At 59.5% G+C, this 26,822-nt stretch overlaps 1 protein-coding gene across 5 annotated transcripts in view; it reads right to left on the reverse strand.

Annotated features, from left to right (window-relative positions):
* Positions 1 to 2,049: 2,049 nt before the first annotated feature.
* Positions 2,050 to 26,822, reverse strand: part of SHANK3 (SH3 and multiple ankyrin repeat domains 3) — a 46,851-nt gene continuing 22,078 nt past the window's right edge. The window contains exons 16-23 of one of the 5 annotated variants that reach the window (XM_072742905.1): positions 26,674 to 26,806; positions 25,636 to 25,716; positions 21,367 to 21,390; positions 17,741 to 17,871; positions 17,129 to 17,213; positions 10,914 to 13,173; positions 3,796 to 3,823; positions 2,461 to 2,780 (exon numbers count right to left, since the gene is read on the reverse strand). In XM_072742905.1, coding sequence (XP_072599006.1) covers positions 2,760 to 2,780; positions 3,796 to 3,823; positions 10,914 to 13,173; positions 17,129 to 17,213; positions 17,741 to 17,871; positions 21,367 to 21,390; positions 25,636 to 25,716; positions 26,674 to 26,806 — 2,763 coding nt within the window. In that variant the 3' untranslated portion in view covers positions 2,461 to 2,759. Of the gene's footprint in view, positions 2,781 to 3,246; positions 3,824 to 10,913; positions 13,174 to 17,128; positions 17,214 to 17,740; positions 17,872 to 21,366; positions 21,391 to 25,635; positions 25,717 to 26,673; positions 26,807 to 26,822 lie in introns of those variants that run through there. The other 4 variants (XM_072742901.1, XM_072742904.1, XM_072742903.1 and 1 more) reach the window with 4 other exon arrangements.

Consider the following 26,822-nt stretch of genomic DNA (forward strand, 5'->3'; position numbering starts at 1 on the left):
CAGGCGTCACAACTGGACTTCTAGCTCAGGAGGGCTATGCAGCCAGCTGATGAACAGAGAAGCTTGCAGCTCAGGAAGCACAGGTTGAGGTCCAGAGCACTCGGGCAGAGCTGCAAGCCTGGCACGTGGACGTGGATGTCAAGGAGACGGGTTGAGGGCCAGGGCCCCGAGTCAGCAGGTACTCATGTCAAGGCTGAGGAGGTCTGTGTCACCCTGTGCAAGGATCAGCAGTCTGTGTTCCGAGTATCTCCTCAAACAGGCAACTGAGAAGGTTTCATTTCTTATAAATTTATTACATAATAATATTATAATAATTATTATCAATAATAATAATATAAGAAACATAGATCTCTGTGGGGTATATCACAACGTCAGGGTCAGGAGGCCTCAGGACTGGAGCAGGGGTGAAATCCCCTGGATGGAACTCCATACAAAAGGAGGGGCGGAGCACAACTGACCCTGTAAAGTTAAAAACCCAAATTGAACGGAACCAAAAACCCACAGGTGAGTGTGAGACCGAGTGTGTATGTGGCAGTCTGTTACAGTGACTGCTGCTGTGTGTGTGACCTGGTCTGTCGGTGAAGGGGTTACTGGGTGTGACTCTGCCCAGGGAGTGGGGCCGGCGGGCCAGGGCGGGGCAGGCGGGCACAGACCGGCGTGCCAGGCCCCTGGGCTGGGAAAACTTCAGTTTTCTGGTTTTTTTTTTTTTTTATTAAAAAAAGCTAGAAATATAAACAGAAACTTGTGAGTGACGTGGATGGAGCTTAGTCCAGACTCCAAACCCTAGGTTTAAAAACGTCCCAGGGCCCCCCACCCCACAGGTCATTGCTGAGTGTGAGGAGTCACAGTAAGGGGGGCTGGGGTGTCCTCTGGGGTCTTTGCCTCTCCCCAGGGCTTGTGGTGGCCTGACTCTAGGGGTCCTCTATGAGCCCCCCAGAAGGCCAAAGCAGGGGGGGCACTGCCTCCAAGGGCCCTTGGGAGCCTGTCCCAGCAGCAGAGCTTCACCAAGGAGGCCCGCTTAGGCTAGAGGAGGCTCTGCAAGGACAGGCTGGGCAAACAGCAGGTCCTAGGGTGCCTCTTTCTTTGGAAGTGGAGATGGGGTGCTTTCACGGGCACACACCCATGCACGCACCCTGTGCACACCGCTGAAGCCCCCACACAGAGTGGCCTCTGGGGACCACACTCCACTCAGGCACACACAGGGCCCCGATGCACTCAGCTGCACCCAGAGTTTCACACACTCGCACATGTGCGCACACACACAGGGCAGGAACGGGAGACTTTGGGGTCTGAGGCAGGGAGGCTTCTCTGCTGTGGTTGCCCGACAGTACGGGGAGGAGGCCAGGCCCCTCCCGGGAAGGGGCCCCCGTGAGGGACTCGGCTGGGGGTGGCCGCGGGGGCTCTGGCCTCCCCAGGGCAACGGTCTCCCAGGCCACCTGACCTAGCTAGTGCCCAGCAGGACTTGCGGCCTGCCGCCCCTCCTCTGCGCAGCACCTGAAGGGTCGGTGGGGCACACTAGAGCTCAGCGAGGGGAGAGGGCCCAGCCGGGCCTGGCGGGCTACTAGGACCCTGGCCAACCCCAGACCAGCTGGAGCGTCCCCCGCCCCATGTGGGGTGGCAGTGGCAGTGAGGGGCCAGAGATGGAAGACTGGGCAGCAGCAGCGCAACCGGTGGGGGGCTGTCGGGGAGGGGAAGGGAAGCTATTAAGGACAGAGATATTTGTTCCTTTTCTCGTTCCAAATATAGAGTGGATTAAAATATGCAAAACAGGGGGGCTCCTAGGCCCCCAACCGAGAACCCCAAGTCTCCCCCCTCCCCCCGAGTCACCAAGGTGTGTCCTGACCTCGCATGCTGGACTGGGTCCCCCCCCCCCCGTGGGAGAGCAGCCGCCAGGCGCTGTGCGGAGGTGGTCAGGCCGGAGCACCCACCCCGGCCCTCTCCCGCCCCAGCCGCCGGCCCCTCGCCCTTCCTGACCGTGTGCTGGGTGGGACTCGCCGGCCGGGGAGGGCACTAAGCAATGTACAGGGCAAGTCTCCGAGCAACAGCAAACAGGACGATTCATGCAACATTCCTGGCCCGGGCGCCGTGGGGGGGGCGGGCCGAGCCCGCGGCCCGGGGGCGGGGGCGGGGGCGGGAGGGGGCCCTGCCCGCAGGGCGCGGCCGGGGCGCGGGGCGGGGTGGGGGGGCGTCAGCTGCCGTCCAGCTGCCTGAGCGCGCGCTCGATGTTCATGCGGTGGCCCACGCGCGTGACGCCCAGCTCCACGAAGTCGTCCTTGGTGAGCGCCGGCAGGTGCGCGCCCTCGATTTCGTGGTCCTCGAAGCGGTCGCGGTGCTCGCCCAGGTGGATGCTCTCCAGCCAGTCGCCCACGTCGAACTTGCTCCAGAGCTGCAGCGGCTTCTGCTGGAAGGGCCGGCGCGGGCCGGGCGCCCCGGGGCCGGGGCCGGGCGCGGGCGAGGGCAGCGGCGACGGCGAGGGCGAGCGGCTGCGCGCGCTCACGCTGCGCACCACGAAGCGCACCTCCTTGGGCTCGTGCGGGATGGAGAGGCTGGACGACTTGAGGATGGTGGGGGGCGTGAGGCCGAAGGGCCGCCCCGCGCCCCCCGCGCCCGCCCCCAGCCCCTCCACCCGCTCCAGCGACGCGGGCTTCACCGGGCTCGGGGCGCGCCTTGCCACGGGGTAGCGGCCGCCGGGCCGCACCGGGAACGAGGCCCCGCCGCCCGGGCCCCCGGGGCTGCGCTGCGCTGAGATGGTGCTCAGCTCACCGAGGCTGCTGAAGAGCCTGCGGAGGGAGAGGGGGTCAAGGCCAGGTGAGGGGGCAGGTGGGGCGGAGGGGGCGCAGCCTTGGGGCCACAGGAAGGCAGTGGGCTCCCAGGGCTCCGGCGAGGGTCGAGGGATGGGCGAGGGGCGCCGCTGCGTTGGGCCCCCAGGGTCAGGCCAGGGCCCTGCACGGGGAGAGGGGGCCCCGGGCTCAACGGAGGGTGCTGTGAAGACTAAACCCAGTGGCGTGGCCCCCTTCAGGCCAGGGGGCCCCCAAAAGCTGCCCACCGGAGGAAATGTGGCCTCTGCCGCCAAAGGGCTGCTGCCCCAACCCTGACCCTCGGCCCTGGCTCTAGGCGCTGCGGTGCACCCAGGCCCTGGGCGGGGAGCCTCTGACAGCACCCCCCCCACCACTCCTACGCACAGCTCTGCTCTCCTGAGGAAACCCAGAGAAGCCTGGGCGGGCTTCAGGGATGGCTGAGTCATGACAAAAGCTGGTGGCTGCACAGACTGACCAAGTCCATGAGTCAGAGACAGACAGCAGGCAGCATTCGTGCCCACGCAGAGCAGCGGCACGTGCAGGCCAGGTACGAGGCAGCGCCACACCCGTGGCACGGCCTCCCCGCACAGGGCAGCAGGCTCAGCAGCAGCACCCACACGCGGCACAGACATGCAGCAGCGGGGCAGGAATGGCGGTGGCCTGCTCGCTACAGACGCAGCAGCAAAGATGTGCGCGCACAGACACACACACACACACAAATGGTACCTCGCTGCCCAACATCACCTGACAGGACCCCAGACCTGCAGCCCTCTCTCTCCAGCACGGCCATGCTGGGAGGCCCACCTGGGAGGACCTCCGGAGAAAGCCCACCCCCTTATCCCACCCCCTCCTCTCCGTTCCTAGCCCCGGTGATGCCCAGGGGAAGCTTCAGGGGGCTGTTGGTGGGAAGTCCCACGAAGCCAAGCAGAGCAGCAACCAGGGTGGCCGGGCGCAGCGCATGGACAGCGAGAGGCATGGGATGAGCATGCTCACTTACACAGCCGGCGCTCAGGACCACCGCGCAGCTAGACAGAGCAGCCACATGCAGATGGGCGGGAGAGAGCAATGAGAAAGAGTGTTAGCAGCCCAGGCCCAACAGCAGGCACGTGGCCCCACTGGAGCTACGGTGTGGCAGCCAAGGACACATCTCCCTGGCCAGACACCTGTGGGGGGAGGAACTCGCTGCAGTGGGAGGGAGCACACCTGGGGCTGCAGCCCCAACCCCGGCCCATTTGGGTGGGCTCCTGGTCTGCCTGTGGGGCTTTTCTGGTTTGAGAAGCCAGGCAAGAGTAGTGCCCATCCACCGGCTTTTCTTGGGACGCTGTGTGGCAGGTGCTCAGCAGCCCCTTGGCACTTGGGGACACTCTCTGAGGTCTGAGCAGCCTCTCTCCAGTGGCCAGCCCACCTCCCCTCCGCCGCCCCTGCCTAAGTTGGGCTAAGCACACTCCTCTGGGTACCCCCGCCCACCTCTGTGCGACCCTGGCCGGGGCAATCCCACAGCGCACGGGGCACCCTCGGCATCCTCTTGATGTGGCTTCATCTTTCCATGTCCCACCTGTGCAAGTGCAACCTCTCCCACTCAACCTGCGCTCTGGTTCCCAGCTTCCCCCACCTTCCACTGGTTCCTCTCCTCAGCCTCTGCCCCTGCTGCCTCTCCCAATGGCTCAGGCCCACAGCGGAGCCTCTTGAGGAGACTAGATCAAGCCTCCCCCTCACCTGCCCCCAGGGGACACCTGAGGTGGGCTCAGGAATGGGCACCAACCAGAAGACCCCTCTCTGTTCCCACCACACCTGGCCTCCCTGGCACCACCTGGGCTTTGGGGCAAGGCAGGGCAGCAGTGAAGGGAGAGGAGGAGGCCACCCAAGGGGATGTTGCAGGGAGGTGGTGGGTGCCCAGGGGGTTGACTGTGGGGGAGGGGGAGGCAGCGCTGCATAAGATGCTGAGAGGACGGTGGCCAGGAGAGGCCCCCTACGGCCCCCACACAGCGACCCCAGCCTGAGGACCTGCATCTCAAGAGGGAACCCTCCCCAGCCTACCCCAGAGGTTACATTTCAGTGGACCCATGTGGGCGTGCCTAGAGGCTCAGGTGTGACCGAAGCATACTGACAAGTTGGCAGGACCACAGCCAAGCTGCGAAGGCAGAGAGAACAGGATGGGTGCTCTGAGCCCAGAGCAGGGTCTGGCCTCCAGAATCTTTCTGGCCGATGCTGGAGCCTCCTCGTCTGGCAGAGAGGTAAGCTGGCTCTAGTAGCACCGAGGAAGAGCCCCCTGAGGAGATGGGTGCTGGGTGCAAGGAGATGGGCCCCTGCCCGAGGATACGGCTGGTGCCAGGGGTGCCATGAGGGCCTGAAGTGCCATGTTCCACTTGGCTGGGAGTGGAGAGAGAGAGCCTGTCTTAAGGATGCCCAGGGATGCTGGACAGGCCAGGAGGCCTAGAAGAGCCTAAGGAAGTCTGTGCTCCCGAGGCCACAGGACACAGCAGGGAGTGGCTGAGGGTTCCCCACGGCCCAGGTGCCTGCTCCTCCTCTTCTTCCTCTTGCGGGGACAGGGAACTATCACATCGCTCCCTGAGCAGGAATCCCAGCAGTATCCACGGCCAAGTTTCCGCGTTCCTCTGCACACCCATCACTGTCCATCGCCTCTCTCGGCTGTCTGACCACCTCCCGGCCAGGACCCAACCATGGTGTGATCACGTCCCAGCACCTGCTGGCCTCCCAGAGGGGGCTTCTGGGCTATCCACCCTCTAACCAACGGTACCTCACCCCTGAATGCCGGCAGCATCTCCTCCGGATGGCTCAGCGAGGCTTCATGCCCCGGACGTCTCCTCCACCAACATCTGACTGTGGTACTGCCTCACTACCTCGTTAACTATTCAGCCACTGAGGCCTGGCCTGGTCCCCACCCCCCACACACCCATGCAGTTACCAAGGCAGTAGCAGAACCCCTTGCTGACCCCTTCCCCTACCCCTTCCTTCCCAGCTGGGTTTCATGGGTTCTCCTTTCAGTTCCCACTTTCTCCTGGGCCGTATGGTCCACTCCCATCCCTTGGCTATCGTGAGGTGTGCAAAAATGCTACGTGTAAAGCCCAGTTAAGCTCCCCTGAGCTCCAGACCTCTACAGAGGCTGCCAGACATCCTCCCCACACCGGGGACCTGGGAGCCACCATCAGCTCCTTCTTTTCACCTGGAGGGCTCCTAGCATTAACCCAGATCCTCATCCTCATTCCCCCAGCCACCTCAAGGTCCAGACATTTCATGCTCACTCAGGCCCTCTCTCCTCATTAGCTAACTGTCCTCTTTGACTCCTAGGACCTAGCACAAAGCCAGGAGCACAAGTTACATTGGGAAAAAATGTCATCACACAAAAATAACTTGATGTGTCTCTCCCAGGCTTGGCTGCCTATTGGCCCATTGGTACCAACAGAAAAGACAAAGCCCAAGCTCTGGTCCTTGCCTCTGCCTCAGGCCTTCCGCCACAGCACTCCTGCAGGGCAGGTCTAGGCCCGGGAGCTTCTGCAGTCTGGGAGCCCCAGTCGGGGAAAGAACCCTCAACAGCAGCACAGAACTAGATACAGACCCGTAAGCTTCAAAGCACACTCTGTGGCCGCGGCGTCTCCAGCCTCTTGCCTTCCCACTGCCCACATCCGCTCACAGCTCCAACCTCAGCACATCGCCTCATCTGTGAGCCCTTCCTGCTCTCCCAGCAGAGTTCGGGGCTCCCAAAGCACGCGACCCAGTTTCATGCAACATTGCACTGGCCATCACACAACAGGTGTCAGCCCAGGTCCCGGAGGAAGCCCAGCTGCCCTTGAAACACCTGCAGTCACACAGGGTTGCATCCAAATCCCTGCCAAACATGTCAGCAGAGCAGGGTCCCTACCCCATCAGAGGGGCGTGTGTCTCCTGCAAGACACTAAGCGGTGACCTACTACGGACGGGTGTGAGGCCATGGCACAGAGCACCTCAGAGGGGTGGGGTGTGTAGGACAGACACCCCCTTCACTTTGTATTTCCAAAGCCATTTCTCCATGAACGTCTTCTGTAAAACCCGATGTGAGGGTCAGACAGCTGTAAAACTGAGAGCCACAGCAAAACTCTGTCCCTGCGGGGCTCAGACCACACGCAGGATTCCAATCCAACTGTGGAGCATGGAAGACAAATGGAGCTGAGTGCAGACGTGGCCCTCAAAGACCTCGGTGGGGCTCTGAGAAGACGGCTGTTCTGTCTACACCAGAGCTAGACCCGAAGCTGGAAGTGCAGAGTGGGTGCATAGTCTGCAACCAATGGTCCAGAAAGCCAGAGATCCTAGCCCTTCCACCCAGAAAGATGGCCCCAGGACAGATAAGCTGATCACTTCAAGTTACTTCAGATCTGTGGCATACAGGGCAGCTTAGGTTGCCCGAGAAGGTCTTAGGCTACGGGGCATCTTGTGGCTACGGGGCATCAGGGCAGTCAGCGGGGAGGTAGGTGAGCAGGAAGGGGCACTGCCCCTCCCCCGTGACGTCCGTTGGGTGAGGAAAGGGACAGGTCCGGGAGGTGAAACCCAGGGAACCCAGGCACCAGGGGACGAGGCTCGGAGGTGTGGCCCTCCAGGGGCCTCTGCCAGGACCGATCCTGGGAAGGAAGCAGCCCCACCCAGACGTCGGGACTTCCCACACCAGGAGCATTTCTCCACGACATGGTATCATGGGCAGCCCGTCGCTGAGAGAGATGTGCAGCCCACAGCCAGCGGCGGGGCAGGAGCCGCCCCGCAGCCACACGAAGGCCGACTCAGTGTGTCGCTGCGTCCCCTGCTCTGCCCCTGCCTGCAGCCAGAAGTGGAGGGGGGGCACTCCAGAGGGCCGTGGTTTCACCCAGGTCTGAGGGCAAGAGGGGGAACACCGCAGAGACAGGACACGTGACTGGGAGCAGGAGGGCATGTGGAGGGCAGGGGGATGAGGAGGCTACACTGACGAGGTCGAACTGCGTGGATGAGTGATTGCAGAATATCAAGGACACGCCGTGTGTCCTTCACACAACTGACACATACAGGTGGCAGTGTAACGAATGAACAGGTGCGCATGTCTGCGGGATGGGTTACTGCACAGAAACCAGTGTCTGTCACCAGAAGGGGCTTAACGACAGAGGCTGTGGGGGTCAGCTGGACGCCACCACTTACTGGCTCCAGGAGACCTCTTTAGAACCTTAGTGTCATTGTCTGGAAAATGGAAATTATACTACAGCCCATCTAACAGAAGGGTTATAGAGGTGAAATAATAGAATCTGATGTTTTCTAGTGCAGTATCTGGCACTCTTTTTTAAACAATTTTATTTCTTTATTTTAGAGAGAGAGAGAGTGGGGGAAGGGCAGAGGGAGAGGGAGAAGCAAACACCCCACTGAGCACGGAGCCCGACGTGGGGCTCGATCTCAGGACCCTGAGATCATGACGTGAGGCAAGTCAAGAGTTGGACACCCAACCTACTGCGCCATGCCAGCGCCCCCAGAACCACAAAGGGCCTGGCCGAGTGTGCACCAAGTGAGAAACCACCATGCGGGAGCCCTGAGCTCAGAGCTTCAAAGTGATGCTGTATCACCCTCATGTCACAGGGGAGAGACTGCCGTTCACAGGAGTCAAGGGGCTTGTCCAAGACTACAGAGCTCAGATGCAACAGCTGAAAGTTGAAATCCAGCACCCTCTGACCCTAAGCTGATGCCAGGGAATGAAGCTGCTGGAGATGGCAAGGGCCACGTCACAGGGGACCTCTGTTGTTTCAGGTTACCTGGCTTCTGGGACCCTGCTACCAGGACCTGATTGTCCTCTTGAGAACCACACTCCCTCACTCTCAGCACCGCATGCCCTGGCTTCTAGGAGAGAGACAATTCGGGCCTGGCCAGCGGCAGCCTTACGTCCCGCTGACCCCAGTGATTCATTCAGAGGAAAGCAGGGGACCCACATGAAGCCAGAGCTGCAGTCTGGCAAGAACCGGGGAAGGAGGCTCACTTTCCAAAGGACCTATGGAATAGATGGGACGGAAGGTTTGCAACTGCCCTTCCCCATCCCGTGTCCAAAAAAGAAAACAAACAGCGTCCTGGTGCAACCCAGAGCCATGGAACAAGAGATCGTTTCCCTGACAGAGGAGAGATGCTGAGGCTGCCCAGCCGCCCCATGGGAGCCAACAGGCAAATGACCAGACCCGGGCTCACCTGAGCCTGATCACCTGATCATGGGGTTTGACAACCAGTAAATCGGAGTCCTGCATCTGCCCTTCGGTGGTATGTGTCCTAAGCCACCTCCCTAGATTTCAAATCACAAAAGACAGCTTGTGTTTAGCTCAGTTCTTTCATGTATTCAGCAAATGTTTATTGAGGGCCTGCATGGCACCAGGCACTGTGCTGCCCACTTTAAATGGCTTTAATTTTCATTGGGACCAAGGGACACAGGGGAATGGACAGGCTGGCAAGGGAGGAGAGGCAGAGATGAAGACGGGGACTGGTCGAGGGTGGATCGGGGACCCCCTCACCCTCAGGGGTCAGGTCCTGCAGAGGCCCAGGATCCAGGCTACTCGTCCCATATGGACACCCTTGGCCACTGTCAGGACACTTTCAGGGCACTTTCAACATCACCCTGCTGGAAAGAGGGCTTTCTATTTAGCTGGGAGTTGGAAGAGCGGAAAGGGGGAGAGGGCCCCAGACCAAGCCCCTGAGATGACTAGAGCTGAAGGACAACATTCCTGGACCACTTAGGAGAGGCACCATGGGGATCCCTGGGTGGCGCAGTGGTTTAGCACCTGCCTTTGGCCCAGGGCGCGACCCTGGAGACCCGGGATCGAGTCCCACATCGGGCTCCCGGTGCATGGAGCCTGCTTCTCCCTCTGCCTATGTCTCTGCCTCTCTCTCTCTGTGACTATCATACATAAATAAATAAAAATTAAAAAAAAAAAAAAAAGGAGAGGCACCATGAGCTTCCCAAGCCCCAACTTATCATTTGAATCCTTAACTGGAAGAAGGTAAATGAGACAAACCCTTGTGAGTAAGCCCCAAATCCCTCACTGCTCTGTGAACGCTGCCTTCCAAGGCCTTCTTCCAACGCCATGGGAAAGGGCCCTGGAGGCTGGTATTCAGGGAGCAAGAAGGAGGAGCCAGGCAGTAGCACCCCACCCATGCCTCACAAAGCCAGAAGAGGGAGGAGGGCCAAGGGCTGGCCGGGAGGACCAGCTGTGCCTTAGACCAGCACCGGGGGCAGGAACCAGCTCTCCCAGCAGTGTCCATGGAGCCCACAGGCCCAAGGGGGATCCCCTTCAGGAACAGAGCCTTGGGAAGGGGGGTCCTCAAGGAGATACCCGAGGGATCAGCCCAGGGGCTCTGGCAGCATTATGGGAGCAGCACCCCAGCCCCTTGCTCAGCCCCTCCCCTTTCAAGTCCCCACCCCGGGTAGGAAGTGGGAAGAGAAGACAGAAGGACAGGGAAGGTACAGAGAAAGCAAGAGGGCAGATGGAGGGTGCGGAGGTGGTGTGACTTCCACCAAAGAGTGACTTCTGAATGTGCTGTGAAAATCGTACACCCGAATCTGTGCTTAAGGGACACTGAGGCAGAACAGAGAGACAGGAAACAGGAAGCTGGTGGGGGAACCCCAAAGGAAAAGGAGTCAGCACACTCTAAGCCTCGAAAGGAAGCAAGGCAGGAGGCAGATACAGGAATGGGGGCACCAGCCACGTGGCCACCGGGGGTGGGGGCAGCGGGTGGGAACTCCAGAATGGACCACAGAAGGACCCTGACTAGTAGAGGCAGCTTCAGTCAGGAGCAAAAGAATAGGAGCCCACGTGAACCTGAGGCGGGGAGTCTCCGGGAGGGCCGGGGATGTGCTCGGGCCCTGCCTGGGTCTGTCCCTCAAGGGTACCCAGCTCCCACTCCCAGCACCAACAGGGATGGAGAGAACAGCAGCCCTGATATTTCAGATCCCTGACAAAGCAAGGGCGAGTCAAGGACAGAAGTGAACAGGGAGGAGTGCCAAAGATGGGTAGGGGATGGGACAGAAGGGACCACGGAGGGGAATGGAGGAGGCCGTGAGGCACGGAGGGAAGAACACAGAGGGGCCATGGACATGGGACAGGACCCTCCCCACACTGCCCTGCTCACCGAGCTGCCGCGATGGGCGACTTCTTGGCAGGGTCCAGCAGGCCGCCCAGGCCACCGACCGGCTCTTCCCCCAAGGAACGTGTGTCTTTGTTCAGCTGCTGCAGGCGGGAGCTGAGCTCACTGATCACAGTTGGTTTGTCATCTTCGGGCCCAGGGAGCCCCCGGCTCTCCACGGGGTCCCCCCACAGCTTGGACCTTCTCTGGAAGAGGTAGCGAGGGCGAGCAGGTCCGGCAGCAGAGGCCAACCCAGCAGAGGCGGCGTGGTGCTGCTGGGCCATGAGCTCGCTGTCCGAGGACTGCTTCAGCAGCGGGTCCCTGAAGGTCACCGGCCCCTTCCCCAGCGGGGACTTGAGCTTGGGCTTGGGAGGCACTGGTGGCTTCTCGAGTAGAAAAGTGTGTCCATCGGCGAAGGAGGTGTGAGTGTCAGTGAGTTCCCCACTCTCTGAGCTCAGCGTGGACATGCTGGACACCGTGGAGATCGTGCTTGTGGTCTCCAGGTGGGGGTCGCTGGAGCTGCGCGTGTCGGCCTCCTCCACCCCTGAGTCAGCTGCAGACTCAGGCGCAGGCGGGGGCTCGCTGCTCGGCTTCCCTGAGGCCGGGCCTGGCACCGTGGTGGGCGAGGGACCTGGACCAGGAAGGGGGGTGGCCAGCAGGACCCCGTTGGCAAACTCTTCAGGAGGCGGCACCAGCCCAATGCGGGCCAGCTCCTCCCTGGTCTCCTCATCACTGGAGGACAGCTGGGCGGGCGGCAAGTTCACGGCAAACACCAGCTCTGGCTCCTCCTCCGAGCTGCCCTGGCCCGGCCCGGGGTCTGTCGGCGGGGCGCTGCCAGGAGGCTGCGCCCGGGGGCTAGCCAGGGGCTCTGCCGCCACTGCCGACTGTGGAGGGGCGGGGGCCAGCTCCGGGGTGCTCGGCCGCTCCTCTTCAGCCCCCAGCCCGCTGGGCTCCTGCCCGTTGCTGGTGGCATGCACGACGATGAGACCAGCCGGCCGCTGCAGAGACGTGTCCAGGACGCTGAGGATCATGGACTTCTTGTCCTCCGGCGACTTCCGCTCCTCCCGGGGTGCTTTCTCCGGCTCCCTGCGAGCAGGCACAGGGACCCAGGCTGGACTTCTTGGGGAGAAGGCTGGGGAGGCCAGGGCCCCTCGCTCGGAGTCGCGGGCCTGCACATCCACAAATAGAGGCCCGGGACGGTCAGCGTCGGGGCTGTGCACAGGCGTGGGGGACCGGGAGGGCGCCTGGGAGGCCAGAGCCCGCTCCCGCGCGGCCAGGGCCAGGGCCAGGGGCGAGCTGGGGTCCAGGGGCTTGCCGGTAAGCGGGTGGATGAAGGTGGAGCCTGAAGGCCCAAGGCTCGGGCCGCTCACCAATGGCTTCAGAGCAGAGACGGGGGAGGGCAGGAGCAGGTCGCGGCCGGTGGTGGGGGTGGCGCCGGCGCCCAGAAGGCGCTCGTCGATGGAGCGGGAGGGCTGCAGGGAGGGCAGCTCAGCGCTCGGGGGGCTGCCCTCGATGGCTCCCACCGATAGGAACACGGTGGAGCGGCGCCGCTCCTCCAGCCGCCGGTCCTTGGCGGGCCCCGGGCCGCCGAAAGCCAGGCCGGGGCTGTCAGCGGGGCCGTAGTCGAGCCCGCCAGGCCGAGGGCCACGGTGCGTCGGGGAGGGCTCGCGAGCAAAGCTGCCACCACCCGGCCCGGGGCTGCCGACGGCCAGGGCCGCGCGCTCCTGGGCGTCCTCCACCTGAAGCTGCTTCACCAGGGGGCTCTTGCGGCGCTGGGGCTTGGAGGGTGCGAAGATGCTGGCGCTGAAGGCGCCCAGGTTGGCGTACGGACTGTCGGGGCCTGGCGGCCGGGGCCTCCGCTTAGGCCGCTCAGGCGGGGTGACGGCCGGCGGTGGCCGCGGGACGTCGCCCACCTCGGGCGCCGAGTCCTGCAGGATGATCATGGAGCGCGCGCGCTTCTGCCGCTCAGGGTAGGGCAGCGGCCCCAGGGGCGCCCCGGCCTCGTACAGGCCCGTGGCCCCTGCGCCCAGGCGCGCCTCCAGGCCGGGCTTAAAGCTGGAGCGCACAGTGTCATAGGCGCGGCCCGGGGGCGGCGGAGGCGAGAAGGCGGGGGGCGGCCCCGAGTCAAAGTAGTAGGGGGCTGGTGGGGGGGGCGGCGCAGTCTGGGGGGGTGGCGGGATGCCTCGGCCCTCACGCATGGAATCTTGCATGGACGTGCTCCTCGGGAAGCGCCCCTCCAGGAGGGACGCCAGCTTTTCATCCTCCCCTGCAGACAGAGGGGATCCAGTGAGACCCGCGGCCCATCCTGCAGACGGAGCGGAGCGTCCCAGGCAGCAATAGCCGCGAAGACACCCCCTGAGAACCTGGCGGGAAGCTCTAACCAGACTGGGACAACGGGGTCCCGCAGGGTGCGGAGACTGGGATTGGAAAGCAAAAGGGGACACGGGGAGCCCAGAATAGGGAATCTGAGCAGAGCCCCCCAGTCCGGGCTCCTCCCTAGATACCCAGGCTCTGCACCCCGGGGGCCCCTGCTGGCTTGGGAGGGTTCTTGGGAAGACCTGGGGAGAAGTATTAATTAGTTCAGATGTAAGGCAGAGGAGGGCTCCACCAACAACCGAGAGGACGGAAACTCCGACAGCCCAGCTTAGGGCCAAGAGCTGCCCAAGCCCCACTGCACTGAGGGCCCAAAGAAGGACCCCCCAGTCATGAAGACAGAACTGCAAAGAAGAGGTAAGTGGCTGGTGCAGGGCTTCCATCCAAGACCGAGCAGGGCCACATCACAACAGTGGAACCAGCAGGTGTGCCCCAGTGGCAACCAGAGAGGGCAGGAAGGGAGGCAGTCAGAAATTAGGGGGACGCTCTCCCAGAGTGGGAGTGATGCACTGGCTGTGCTCAAAGGGACAGCGGGACTGTGGCCAGCTGAACCATGCATCTGGCAGAAAGAGAGCTGGTTCCCAGGGGAGGAGGTGCTTTGTGAAAAGACAAGCCCTGAGAGGCTCCATCCCAAAAACCCAAGTGGACTGACTGGGAGACACTGCTTGTCACTGCCGTAAGCTTAGTGGCTGGGTGTGGAGGAAGGAGGAAGAACTAAAATGGACTTGTAGACTAAGCACCTAATACATGTTTCAGTCCCACTGCCTCTGGGCCAAGCCCCGGGCCCCTCTGAAACTCAATTTTCTCATGAGCAAGACAGACTTAAAACATGACGCACTCTGCCTGCCTCAGTGTGCAAGAGTTAGGGCCTGTGCAAGAGCAGGGCTGGGATGCTCAGGGCTCGCGCTGTCCTGCTGCCTGGCTAGAACCTGGCAAGTCCTCCCTAGTGGCCCTGTGGACACAATGTGGATACCTGTGCAGTCGGTGTGTGCGGTTAGGCTGCAGTGTTAGCACCATCTGAGGAGAGTGGATGGATGGCCCCAGTGCTGACATACACACGGGTCTCCGGTAAAGGGCCTTGGGAATCTACACCTGGCTTCACCCTGTGCTTGGTCACATTTTTACGGACTCACTACAATACAGATTGCCTATTCCCAGCCACCCCTCCTTTAGCCACCAAGGCGGTCTGCTCAGGCCCCTCATCCTGCATGACAGCTCCTGCACCCCCGGCACAGCAAAGGGGGGGCTCTCAAGTAAACGCTGAAGCTTGAGCTCTAGCATTAGCAGTAACCATCTGACACTCCTTGACCTTTTGGCATGTCCATTTCCTAATCTCAGGAGAAATGCTGGCCCCCATTGTGGGACTGCCAGAGCTGGAGCCATTTAAAGCCTACAGCACAGAGCTGTGCACCTAGAAGCATCCCAGGAAGGTGGCTGAAGTCATGAGCATCGCTATCATGTATAGGTCTGCTTTCCAAAGACCCCCACCACTGGACACAGACCTTGTGCTGGGTTCATTCATTCGGGGTCTCCTCCCTACTGCATTTACTGGGCAGCAAAGAGTCACCTACTGAGCACCCACAACCCTGTGTGTGAGACAGAAAAGAACCCCACAAAAGCTGGTGCTCCTAAAAGATGCAGATTTGGCATGCCAAATTATAACCTAGGGTGAAGACAAGTCACTTGCCCGGGATGAAATGGGGAATGTGTTGTGATACCAGCCAAGGTGGGGTAGGGCCCTCTGCCCAACGAATAGTAGCAAGCACTTCTCCAGTATCAGCCGCTGTTGCCTGGACTCAGCCTGAGTGCAGCCCACTGGGTGAGCTCAGGGTAGCCCTGAAGGCAGGCACTAGACAGTTCTCAAGTTTCTAGATCGGGACCCTGAGGTTTCAAGGACTGAATCATGTGCCCAGGGCCACAAGAGGTGAGAACCTTGGCCAACATGCATGTTGGTGACGAGCAGCAGGCCAGGCCAAGGGAACCAAAGATGAACCCGTCTCACTCAATCATGGACTGAGCACAGGAGGGTCTGGAGGAATCAAGAGGCTCTCACACCCTGCAGGACAGCACTGAGCTGCACCGGGGCCGTGCTAAGAGAGGCCCTCTGGGCAGAGCGAGGCCAAGTGCAGAACAGCAAATTCTGGTACACCCAGGTAAGAGGGAAACAGAGACAAATGTCCCCAGATGAAGTAGGTTAGGGCTAGGGCAGGTGCCCAGGCCCCCAAGGCAATGAAGAGCCCACTGGGGGTCAACCAGAGGGCTGTGGGTGGTATCTTCTCTACAGAAAGCCCCCTTTGGCCAGATCTGGACAGCCGGGTGGCCTCGGGTCTTACCAGAAGACAGGGGAGGCAGCTGTGTGACCTTGGGGAAGTCATTTTACCTCTTTACCTGCTTCCTCATCTGTAATATCACCTCAACAGGGTCATTGAAGTATTAAATGAACCAGTGTCCATAAAACACAATGTGACAGTGTTAAATAGGTGTTTACTATGATGGTGAACAGATGATGGATGTGGCGCGGTGGACAAGGTAGATAGATGGACAAGTGGACTGGTCACTGAATGGATGGACAGGTGGGCAGGGGAGGGGAATTAGATGCCTAGAGTGACAAGCACTGGGTGGGGCTTGTGAGATGACCCCATCTGGGATCAAGAGAGATGGCTAAGTGTGGGGTGTGACAGTAGCTGTGGGGCATGAGGTCCCAAGGAGACAGGTGCAGAAGGCAAAAAGGCTAAGGACACAGCCTTGAGAAGGACCTACATTTGGTTTGGGGGGGAGGGGCATTAAAGACTGAATAGGTAAAGCCTAAGAACTGAGGGAAGGACCAAGAAATGTCCTAAAGCCTTGGGAAGGTGACTGTCATGGAGGAAGAGACAAACATATCAAATGCTAGTTGAGGTAAGAGAGGTCATGTGTCCACCGGAAGGAGTGCCCTGAGAACCCCCGGGTGAGAGCACGGTCAGTTTTAGGTATGGATAGAGCTAGCCTGCCCCGGGCTGAGGAGCAGGGGAGGGACAGGTGGCAGCAGGTATAGGCGCCTTCTGGGAAGAAGAGAGATATGGAGAAGTATGGAGAAGTACGGGGGGCAGGGGGGGCGGCCAGGCAGGTTCAAGGGAAGGGGAAGTCTAGGAGGCACCCAGGGTAGGAGTAGAGGACACAGGGAGAGGGATGCTGGTGTCCACGGAAGGTACAGGAAGGTGGCACGCTGGACGGGGAGCGAAGGAGCTTAGCTGGATGGGGAGAGGTGAATGGGGGGGGGGCAGGGGGCACACGCTAGATGGGGAGAGGTGGATGGGGGGGCAGGAGGCACATGCTGGATGGGGAGAGGTCGACGGGTAAAGGTGGACAGGAGGTGAGGTGGGGGGTACAGTGGATGGGGCAGGGCGGGGGGCACATGCTAGACTGGGAGCAGTAGACGGGGGTGCAGGGGGCTCACGTCAGACGGGGAGAGGTGGATGGGGGGTAGGGGGCACATGCTGGACGGGGAGAGGTGGATGGGGGGGCAGGGGGCTCACACCAGATGGGGAGAGGTGGGTGGGGAGCAGGGGGCACACGCTGGACAGGGAGAGGTGGACGGGGGGGCAGGGGCACATGCTGGACGGGGAGAGGTGAATGGGGGGCAGGGGTCTCTTGCTGGACAGGGGGACAGTGGATGGAGAAAGGAAGCGTCAAGGTCTCTTCCGCACAGTGTCTCTGGACTGGGGGAAGGACTGACCCACATATGTTCACAAAGAAGGAGATTCCTGGGCTGTGACCTGGGAGAGCAGTTCTCAGGGCAAAACTGGAAACCCCAGTAGAGGGTTGGGAGACAGGGTCGTCGAGTCCCACATCCACCGTTCCCACCGTACCTACAGACTTGGTCCGTGGAATCCCCTTCCGCAGGGAGCCGGGCAGCTTCTCTGGGCCTGGGAGGCCCTGGCGCTCAAACAGAGACTGTGGGAGTTGGTGGGTTATACAGAGGTTCTGGGGCACCGGGGCCCCCAGGTCTCCACCCAGCCCCAGCCATGCTCCTGAGCCTGGGACCAAACATACACCACCCCAGGGGCACTGGCACCGACGGAGCCCTGAGCCAGGACTGCGAGCAGGCCCTACCCACAGGGAGCGTGGAGCACTGGGTAGGGTGGCTGCGGATGTGGCTGGGGGAGTGGCCACAAGAGGTGCCCCCACAGGGCTGGGGGGTTCTAGGTGGTGCAGGGTGTGGCTGTGCAGGGGCTCCTGAAACCCACAGTGTGAGGAGAGCTCAGTGGGATGTTAAACTGGGGCCATTGTGGGGGCTTGATGCCCTGCGTGCAAGGGAAGCCACGGGGCCCTTCACCCCCAGCCCTGGAGAGCAGGGGCCAAGTGATGGACTCCCACCCCAGAAAAATGCACAGCCAGCCTGCAGGGGCCATGGAGCTCGGACCCCCAAGCTCCCCCCACCCCCTGCCTCCCCGGGCCCCAAAGCTGCTGGGGCGACTTACGCTGATCTCGGCAGGGGTGATCCTCCGACTGGTGGGCCGCTGTTTGACAGTGGCGGCTCTTGAGTCAGCGTCCGCGATGTCTGGCCTCAGGGTCGGCTCCGTGGCAGCGGCCAGGATCTCATCCAGCTTCTCTGCACAGCCGAGGGAGGCACCACTCAGCCACGTGGATGCCAAACCTGCCCCATACCCGTGTGGCCCCACTGCTGCGTCCTCCCCCCGGGGCCCGGCACCCTGCACCCCCTCCTCCGGACCCGAGCCTGGGGAGCCTGGGAGCCAAGCAGCACGCATCCCCTCTGAGTCCCACCCCAGCTGGGCCGCCGCGGGCTCAGGGGCGTCCAGGTCACCACTGCACTCCAGGACACGCCTGACTGGCCACGAGGGAGAGGACTGGGGGGTGGGGGAGGGGGACAGCATGCTTGGAGCCCAGAGGCTTCCTGAACTTGTTTCCCTTCGCCCCGTCCTGTCCTCAGCACCTGGCGTCTCTCGTGTGTCTGTGGCTCTGCTGCACCACAAGCTAAGCCGTTCCTGGAGGACAAGGCCCAGGACAAGGCCCAGGACAAGGCCCAGGACAAGGCCCAGGACAAGGGCCGGGACAAGGCCCGGGACAAGGGCCAGGACAAGGGCCAGGACAGGCCCAGGACAAACCCCGGACAAGGCCCAATGTACAGCAGGTGCCCACCGAAGACAGAACAAGCCCGGAACGGATGGATGGGATACTGCTGAAGACATAAGTCACAGTCCCGGGTGAGGGACCTAAAAAGACGACTCCCATTGAGACCAGGAGGCCCAAAAAACTTCATCCACAGAGAAGCAGCCCTGCGATGGGTGGGAAGTGGGAGGAGAGGACGATGCTGGCGGGGGAGGGGTGGGGGGTGGGGAGTGGGGGGCTGGAGGGACTCCCGGCAGTCCTGCGAGGCAAACGAGGCCAGAGCCGGGCAAAGGCACCAGGAGGCCTTACGCAGCCTTCTTCCCAAATCCATCATAAAGAAAAGCTCTGTTTGCTTGTTTTTTTTATTAACGCTGTTAAATGTTTTTTAAAGTGGGGCTTTTGATTATCCATGTGACTTGAAAATTTTGTTAAGCACGTGTGTGAGAACCAGCAGTTCTGCGGGCACGAGGGTCGTGCATCGGGTGCAGCTTGTGCAGCGGCGGTGGGGCCAGCTCCCGAGCTTCGGCGGCCCCACGGCACCCCACTCATCCCTGAGCCTCTGCCAACCCCAGAGGCCTGTGTCGGGGCCAGCCTGGCCTGTCACCAGGGCCCTGTCACCTCGCCGACACCTCCCCGGCTCCGCCTGGCTCTCCCTCTGCAGCCCACCCAGCAACTGCCAGGGGAAAGAAGTCAGCCCCTCCAGCCACCAGCACCCAGCCCAGGCCAGACCCGTTCGGCGTACGGAGTCTGTCCTGACTTAACTTCCCTGTGACTCAGTTTCCTTATCTGATGAAGCAGTTGTGAAAACGGCAGCTGCTTCAGCGATGGCTGTAAGAACGGGCCCACACGCAAGAAGTGCTCCAGTTCCGCCTGGCTCGGCATCAGCACCGAAGACACACTACACCTCAACTCCTGCAGAGCTCGCGGGCTCCCAGGAGAGCCCATCCTCTCCCCTGCGTGTCCCAAGCACCCAGCCTGGGCCCCAAAGAACACGGGAGTTCAACAAATCCACCTGCAGACCAGCTCGCAGGCCCCGTGGGTGGCTCCCAGCGCCGCGGGGAGGGCTCGTGAGAGGGCCGTCCTCTTGTCTGGGTGATGAAGCAGGCAACTTCCCTTTGGAAGATGAAATCACCATCACTACCCTTCGTTCAGTCCCTGGTGACTTCCAGTTAGAAGAGCTTCCCATGACCCTTCATCCCTTAAAACCATACAAAGAAGATGCTGATACTGCCCTTGTTTTACCCAAGAAATGAAGCTCTGAGAGAGAAAGTGCTCCAGACCACAGATCCAGTAAGAAATCAGACTTCACAACCGTGTTATCCAGGAACTGCAGACATAAAGACATGAGTGGAGAGGAAACATTTCCGTGGGGCACGTGGGGTGTAGAAGCTGCATCTCTAGGCCCACGTGAAACCAAGCAGTGTGCACATGAAGTCAGCAGAGCAAGTACCACTGGACATGGAGAACAGTGCTGGGCCCCGACAAGAATGCTTTCCAAAAGGGAAAGAAGCAAGAATTCTGCAAACTACGACCTGGTGAGCTTGACAACAATCCCCACCATTATTAGAAAATACCTCTTTTTTTTTTTTTTTTTTTTTTAATTCATGAGAGACGCAGAGAGAGAGGCAGAGACACAGGTAGAAGGAGAGGCAGGCCCCATGCAGGAAGCCCAGTGCAGGACTCGGTCCCGGGACCTTGGAGTCACGCTCAACCACTGAGCCACCCAGGTGCCCCTAGAAAATAAATTCTTAGATAAATTATCTTACACACTTAAAAAAGAAAATAAGATCCATTAGGAAGCAGGTCTGGGGCACTGGGAAGGGACACTCCTGTCAGCCTCACATACACTGGGTGTAAGGATCCCGCATGAGGTGGGGACACAGATGCTGAAGCCACCGGAGCCCGAGCAGGAATGAGGGGCCACAGGAGTGATGCACTATCATGTCACTTCCCTTACACTTCCATTACAACTGAAAGAAGTGCACAGGCCACAGCATAGCACCCTGGGAGCCCCGCTAATGAGCTAAGGACACAACCAAACTGTTCCAGAAATAGCTTGTGTGTCTGTCTCACAGGGCGAAGGAAAGCGTCCCTAGAGGGTACCTAGCTTTAATACCTGGAGAGCACTTCACCTGGCACTGGGGGAGGGGCAACAGGAGAGCTCTGAGGGTCAGGTTGCAGGCCATGCTGGAGAGTCAGGGCCCAGACACGGGGCACCAGTGTGTCCCTGGCACGGCGAAGTGAGGAGCAGACACCAGGCACACAGACACGTGCCTGAGACCACAAAGCCACCTCAGGCTTCCATCTGGCTCTGACTCCTATTCAGCCGAAGAAGAGTCTCCTGTCCACTCGAGACATGGAGGAGGCTGGCAAAGGCCAGATCCTGAGACCTCACCAGATGCAGGACCTCAGACTCTGCCCCTACATGGAGGCTGGACACATATAGGAAGGAGCCTGGAAGGACACAGGGAACTGCTAGAGGGGCAGGGGGCGGTGAGGTCAGCAGCCCAGGCTATGTTGGGCAGAGGGCCTCCAAGCTCCCCTTCCCATGCTACAGGGCCCAGACCCCTGCTCAGAAGGCACTGTCAGCAGCCCTGGACTTGACCCCACAATGAGTCGGCACAGAAATGGGATCCACGCATCAGGCACAGGAGCCCCCAGAAAACAGCAAGAAAGCATAGGCCCGAGCTGAGCAGACCCCCAGCTGGGCCTGCTAAACCCTTACCCCACCCAGCTCCAGGAAGTGGCACTGCTCTGCCTCCCCAGGCTGCCTCTGGGGCCCTCACATCCCCACAGAGCCACACCCCTGGGAACTCCCCCTCCCTCCCTCCCCAGCTCCCTCCGCTGTACCCACACCAGATCCCCAGGGACAAGGCCAACAGGGAGGCACAGCCCCAGCTTCTAGGCCCCCCTGACTTGAACGGAAACTTCCCTGTACAGGGATCAGGTAAAGTTGGGGACCCAGCAGATGACTCACCCCCTTTCCTTCTCCGAATGGAGGCTTGCAATCAAGAAACAAAGCAAAGGGGTAAGAGGCAGGCTTCGTCCCTCAGCATCCGGGCCCCTTCCCACTCCCACTTCCCATATTACCCTCACATACATTCGCAGCCCTCCCAACAGCCAGGACCTCCCAGGTTCCCTGCGACACCCGGCCTACACCCCCCATCAGACCCTAAGGGGCAGCTATGCCCAAATGCCGAGTTGGTATGTGGCTTGAAACTCAAGGCAGAAACCACCACGAGCAGGCACATATGCTTGTGCACGTGCACATATGAGCACGTGCACACACATTCATGCACTTCCACTCACACGCATGCATGGATGTGCTCATGCACACACAGACATGCACGCACGTGTGCAGATGGCCACATACACTTGGTTCCATCAACTGTTCAGAAAAAAGGCAACCCCTCTCCGCCAAACACCCAAGTTCAGGGGCCACTGACAGTTTCAGTGATCACCCCTGAGTGTTCTGTGCAGTGCGTTTCCAGCAAGGGGCAGGCCCATGTGTTTGCCAGACCACAGCCAATCAAGAACCACACGCGGGTATGGCACCTGCCCTGGCATTCTCATCGCAAGAGAAAAAGTGACCCAAAAGTTCCAGACTTCTCCAGAAAGCAGATGGACAGGAGGGGCTCAGACCCTCCGAGGCCCTCCCTGCCCAGAGTCTCCACTGTGTCTGCAGCCCCAGCATATTACTGGTTCAAGCAGATGAACATGTGGTGACCACAGGAGTCCCCCTCATGCCGAAGGGCACGGAGAGTGTCCCACCTTTCCTCCTCCTCCTGCCACCCCACTTACAAGGAGAGCTTCTACCCCAACCTGTTCCTCTCGTTCCCATTTCTGCCAGCCACCCCAGGCCCTCATTTTCTGGGCATCGCCTCTGCCCACACCATCTCCCACCAGGATGCTCTTTACCTCTTCTCGAAGACCTCCTGCAGGACCTGACTTCTCCCCAACACCCACCGAGCAGCAAGAAGCCACTTGGGCATGAGCTCCCACCTTTGCCACCTGCTTTTTCTGTGGCCTCACACTTCCTTTCTTTTCAGATGTTCAGGTCATCCTCTCAATAGACCACAGCACCCTAACAGCTTCTATCACTTCTCAACAGTGCAATGGAGAGCTGGCATGTTTATGCTGGTAATGAACCAACAGGTCTTATTTCCGTCTTATAAAAGCACAAGTGCTGGATCATGGGGTGATCCCTCGGGTACCTGGGGAAACCCTGATGCTGGCCTGGCTTCCTCAAACCTAGAGAAAGTCAGCCAGTGGTCTGGCTTCCCAGAACAGCTCTCCTCCAGGGGCAGCAATGGCGTCTCCTTCTCTGAAGGGAGCTACATAGAGAGTCTGGGTCCAGCTTCAATAAAAGCTATGACCCCTCACTCAGCATTATGGGTGGTGGCTCTGTGCTAAGCTGTCCCTTTGTCCTCCCCCAGACTCTGCTTGGGTAAAACCTGGTGGAAACAATGCTGACGTGAGGCAGCAAGAGCGAGCCCCTCTGGAAGACAAGGGTGTGTAGACTAATCCTGCCACCCAGCAGCAGAAGTGCCCCAGACCAGTGCAGAGAGGAAGGAGGCTCTTCTTCTACTCACTGGTTTCTTCACACAGAAGCACCCCACAGAGCAGAAGGCCACTCTTCTGTTTCCACGGGGCTCAGTCCCCTGGTCCCTAGATGCCCATGCACCTCTTCAAGCAGAACTTGGAGGGTCCCTTCTGAACATGTAGCTGAACATGGCTACGTGACATGACATGACAACCTCTGGAAGGAGACTCCCAGGACCCACCCACTACAGCCTTGGTCTGGTGTCTAGCCAGACCCAGCCACCCACTGGTACTGGTTTACTGATCAGTTTGGAGCCTCCATCAGTGTGATGGATCAGTTCCCCATGGCTAGTCTTGGACCCTTGTGACCCTGAGGCCAAAGGTCTACTGGCCTCTCTGCCTCACTCTTCAATGAGCACGTTTAGCTGGGTATAGAATTCTAGGTGGAAAGGCTTTTTTGATTCAAGACTTATAGGTTATTTTTCCATCGTCTTCTAGCATCTACTATTGCTGATGAGAAGTCTGCTGCCATTCTAGCCATTGATCCTTTCTGAGTTATCCAGCTGCTTTGGTAGGTAAAAATTTTCTTTTGTCTGTGGGGTCATGAGGTTTTACTATGACAGATCTAGATGTAGATTTGTTTTTTTTTTTGTTTTGTTTTGTTTTGTTTTGTTTTGTTTTTTTAAGATTTGTTTTTATTGCCTTGCTTGGAACCTCTTCAAAATAGAATTTCATGTCCTTGTTCAATTTCAGAAAATTCTTAGCCATTTACTCTACAAATATTGCCTCTTCCCCAATCAGTTTATTCTTTCCCTCTGGAATTCTCGTTAGACCCGGATATTCTCACTTGTCCTCCATTATCTCTTCTCTGCTTTTGATAGTTTGCATCTCCCTACTTTCTGTGCTGCATTTTGGGTAATTTCCTCAGAATGATCTTCTAATTCACGGCTTCTTTCTTCAATTGAATCTAGTATACTGCTTATCTCAGTCATGGATTTTTTTTTTCATCTCAGGGACTATACTTTTTGTTTCAATAACAGTCCTTTTAAAATCTGCTTATTCTTTTTTTTTTTTTTGTACTGTCCTGTCCTTTATGAGTTGTTAGTTTCCTTAAACATTGCATTTTTTAAGATTTTATTTATTTATTCATGAGAAACACAGAGAGAGAGGCAGAGACATAGGCAGATGGAGGAGAAGCAGGTTCCATGCAAGGAGCCTGATGTAGGACTTGATCCCAGGACTCCAGGATCACACTCTGAGCTGAAGGCAGACGCTCAACCACTGAGCCACCCAGGCATCCCAAACATTGTATTTAAACACCTTATTTTGTGTCTTTCTTTTTCTTCTATGATTTCCATTTCTTTTGATGCTAATGCCCGTCCCTGGGCTCAGTTCCAGTTTTCCCACTCCTCATGGGTTCACGGCTACGTGTCTTGGTTTTGCAGAAGCTTCAGAGACCCGACCACTGCCCTTAGGGTCTATACACTGTCCCAAGCCTTTTTGGACACTAACTTCCTCTCACTTTAACTAATTTCTCTCTTCATTCTTGAGACCTGGGAAATTCCTCTTCCTTTGTTTTGAGTTAGCTATCTATTTTTGAGTTTTACTCTATTCAGAATATTTATGGGGAAGAAAAGTATGACCCTGTCAGCCCGGTCTATCTTGGTGGCTGCCCTCCTCCTCCTACACTGCAGTCAAGAGTACCTGCTTGGAATGGGGTGGCGGGGAGGGGGAAGGTGGCTCAACCTGTGGCCAGGACAGGGTCAAGGATCACTCTATTAATAAGGTCAGCAGTAATTCTGGGGGACAGGTAAGTGTTCTTTCCATGGCTGGGGAAGAACAAAGCCTGAACCCAGGATTGAGGGTCAGTCTAGAACCAGGATCGGGGCCATTCCTGTGGCCAGGACTATGTCAGAACTCAGCTCAGGACCAGAGGCAGCATTGCTTCTAAGGCTAGAGCCACAGTAAAGTCTGGGACTAGAACTGGGTTTGAATTACAGGAAGATAGAGCATGCCAACAGTCATGTATATTAAGACATACCCATCGTTAACTGCCACATATGTCAGGACACAGTCATATTTATCTGGACATGCCTATGATGAAGCTACTAACGGTAACATATATCAAGACATGCCCACAGTGAGGCTATTGGGGGTCATCCCAGAATCATGCCCACAACATGCCCCGTCAAAGCCCTGACACACTCTTATTTGTCTCTTGAAGCTCACGGGGGCCTGTCCCATCATCACACTAGTGATGGTCACACAGCCCTATAAGGTCAGCAGCTCATTGTAACCCCTCCTTAGCTGACGAGTGAACAGGGGCTAAGGAGGCAAAAATAAGCACAAAGATCACACAGCTAGTGCCCGCAGAGCTGTGACAGGGCCCAGGAGCCCTGCTCCTTCCTCACTCTGATGCAGTGAAGGAGTAAAGTCAAACTGAAGGTGTGCAGAGCCAGAGGCAGCAGGTGCACATGCACACAAACATACTGGTAGGCCAGGTCCTGCTTCCTGCCCATCTCCAGCCCTCATGCCATCTGCAAGCCGTTCCCCTCCTCACCACTCCAGCACCCACCCATTTACCTTTGACCTGTCCATATGTCTGTCCTTCCTCCCTTCTGTCTCTGCCTAGCTATGGCCCCAGCTGACACTACCTGGCCTCCCACCCTGGGCTGTCTGCCCACTGTCCACCCCTGCTGCTCACCAAGTTCCTCAAGTTCTGCCGTCATGGACTTGGAACGCAGAGTCAACGTGGTGCTGGGGGCCCTCTTGGGGGGCGGTGGGGCTGCAAAGAAGAGGGAGGCCTTGGACCTCCTGTCCAGCAGCAGGCAGCGCGGCGTGGCTAGGTGCAGGTGCCACTTGCGCTCCACCGCCTGGATCTCCTCGTACTCCCGTGAGGATGAGTCGCACTGCGCCAGGATCTTGTTCAGGTTGCGGCTAGATGCAAACTTCTTCATGGCGCTGGGAGCTCAGGGGGTGCCAAGGGCCCGGCGGGGCCAGGGTGGCTGGCTGGGGCCTCAGGAGGCAAGTGGTCAAGGGCCCAAGTGGGGGTCACAGTGCCGGCCAGCTCACGCCTGAGTACCCACCCAGCAGGCTCTGAGGGCTGAGCCAGGGGGCACCAGAGCCATGAGGTGGGGGCTGGGAGGGGTCTCCCGGCAGGCAGGGCCTCTGCTGCTCCGGGGTTCTCCCCAGGCCCTGGAGGCCACTGCCCCTTGGGGACTGGGCTGTGGGCAGCCGAGCTGGGACCGGGGCCGGGCAGCCCAGGCTGGCAGGGCCTCCCGGGCCCAGGCTGTGCCGCGACGTCGCGGGGAGAAGACGCTTTTCCTCTTCCCTCAGGTGCCGCCTCCCCCTTCCCTCCGACAATAAGCGGCGGCAGCGTCAACCTCACAGTTGCTATGGCAACCCCGGCCTCCAGGCAGCTGCTGGCAGTGTCGGGAAGGAGGGCTCTTCCTCGCCAGGGGCTGGGGGGACGCCGGGAAGGAGGGGGTGGGGGTCTGAGGAGGGGCAAGTGGGGTCAGGGGTCAGAGGCTGGGGGCCGGGGCTGGTGTTCTGGCGGTCTGACATGGGGGTCAGGAAGGCACCCAGGCCCTGAAGGCAGACACTCTACCTAGGTTGAGGCGTCTGACGTCAACAGTCTAGGGTCAGGGGGTGGGGAGAGGAACGTGGGCCTGGGGTCAAAGGTCTAAAGTCAGGCGTCAGAGGGGACAGTCTGAGCACAGAGGTCTGAAGCCTGGCCCCTCACCTCTGCGCCGAGCCCCATCCTCTTCGGGCTTCCTTGTCACAGACACAACCTTCATGACGAGGCGGTTCCCGCCCTGGCGGATCAGAGCCACCACCTGCTTGTGGCCAACCTTCACCACGTTCACCCCGTTCACCTGGGACAGACAGGCG

This window comes from Vulpes vulpes, chromosome 16, assembly GCF_048418805.1.
Source record: "Vulpes vulpes isolate BD-2025 chromosome 16, VulVul3, whole genome shotgun sequence".
Lineage (NCBI taxonomy): Eukaryota > Metazoa > Chordata > Mammalia > Carnivora > Canidae > Vulpes > Vulpes vulpes.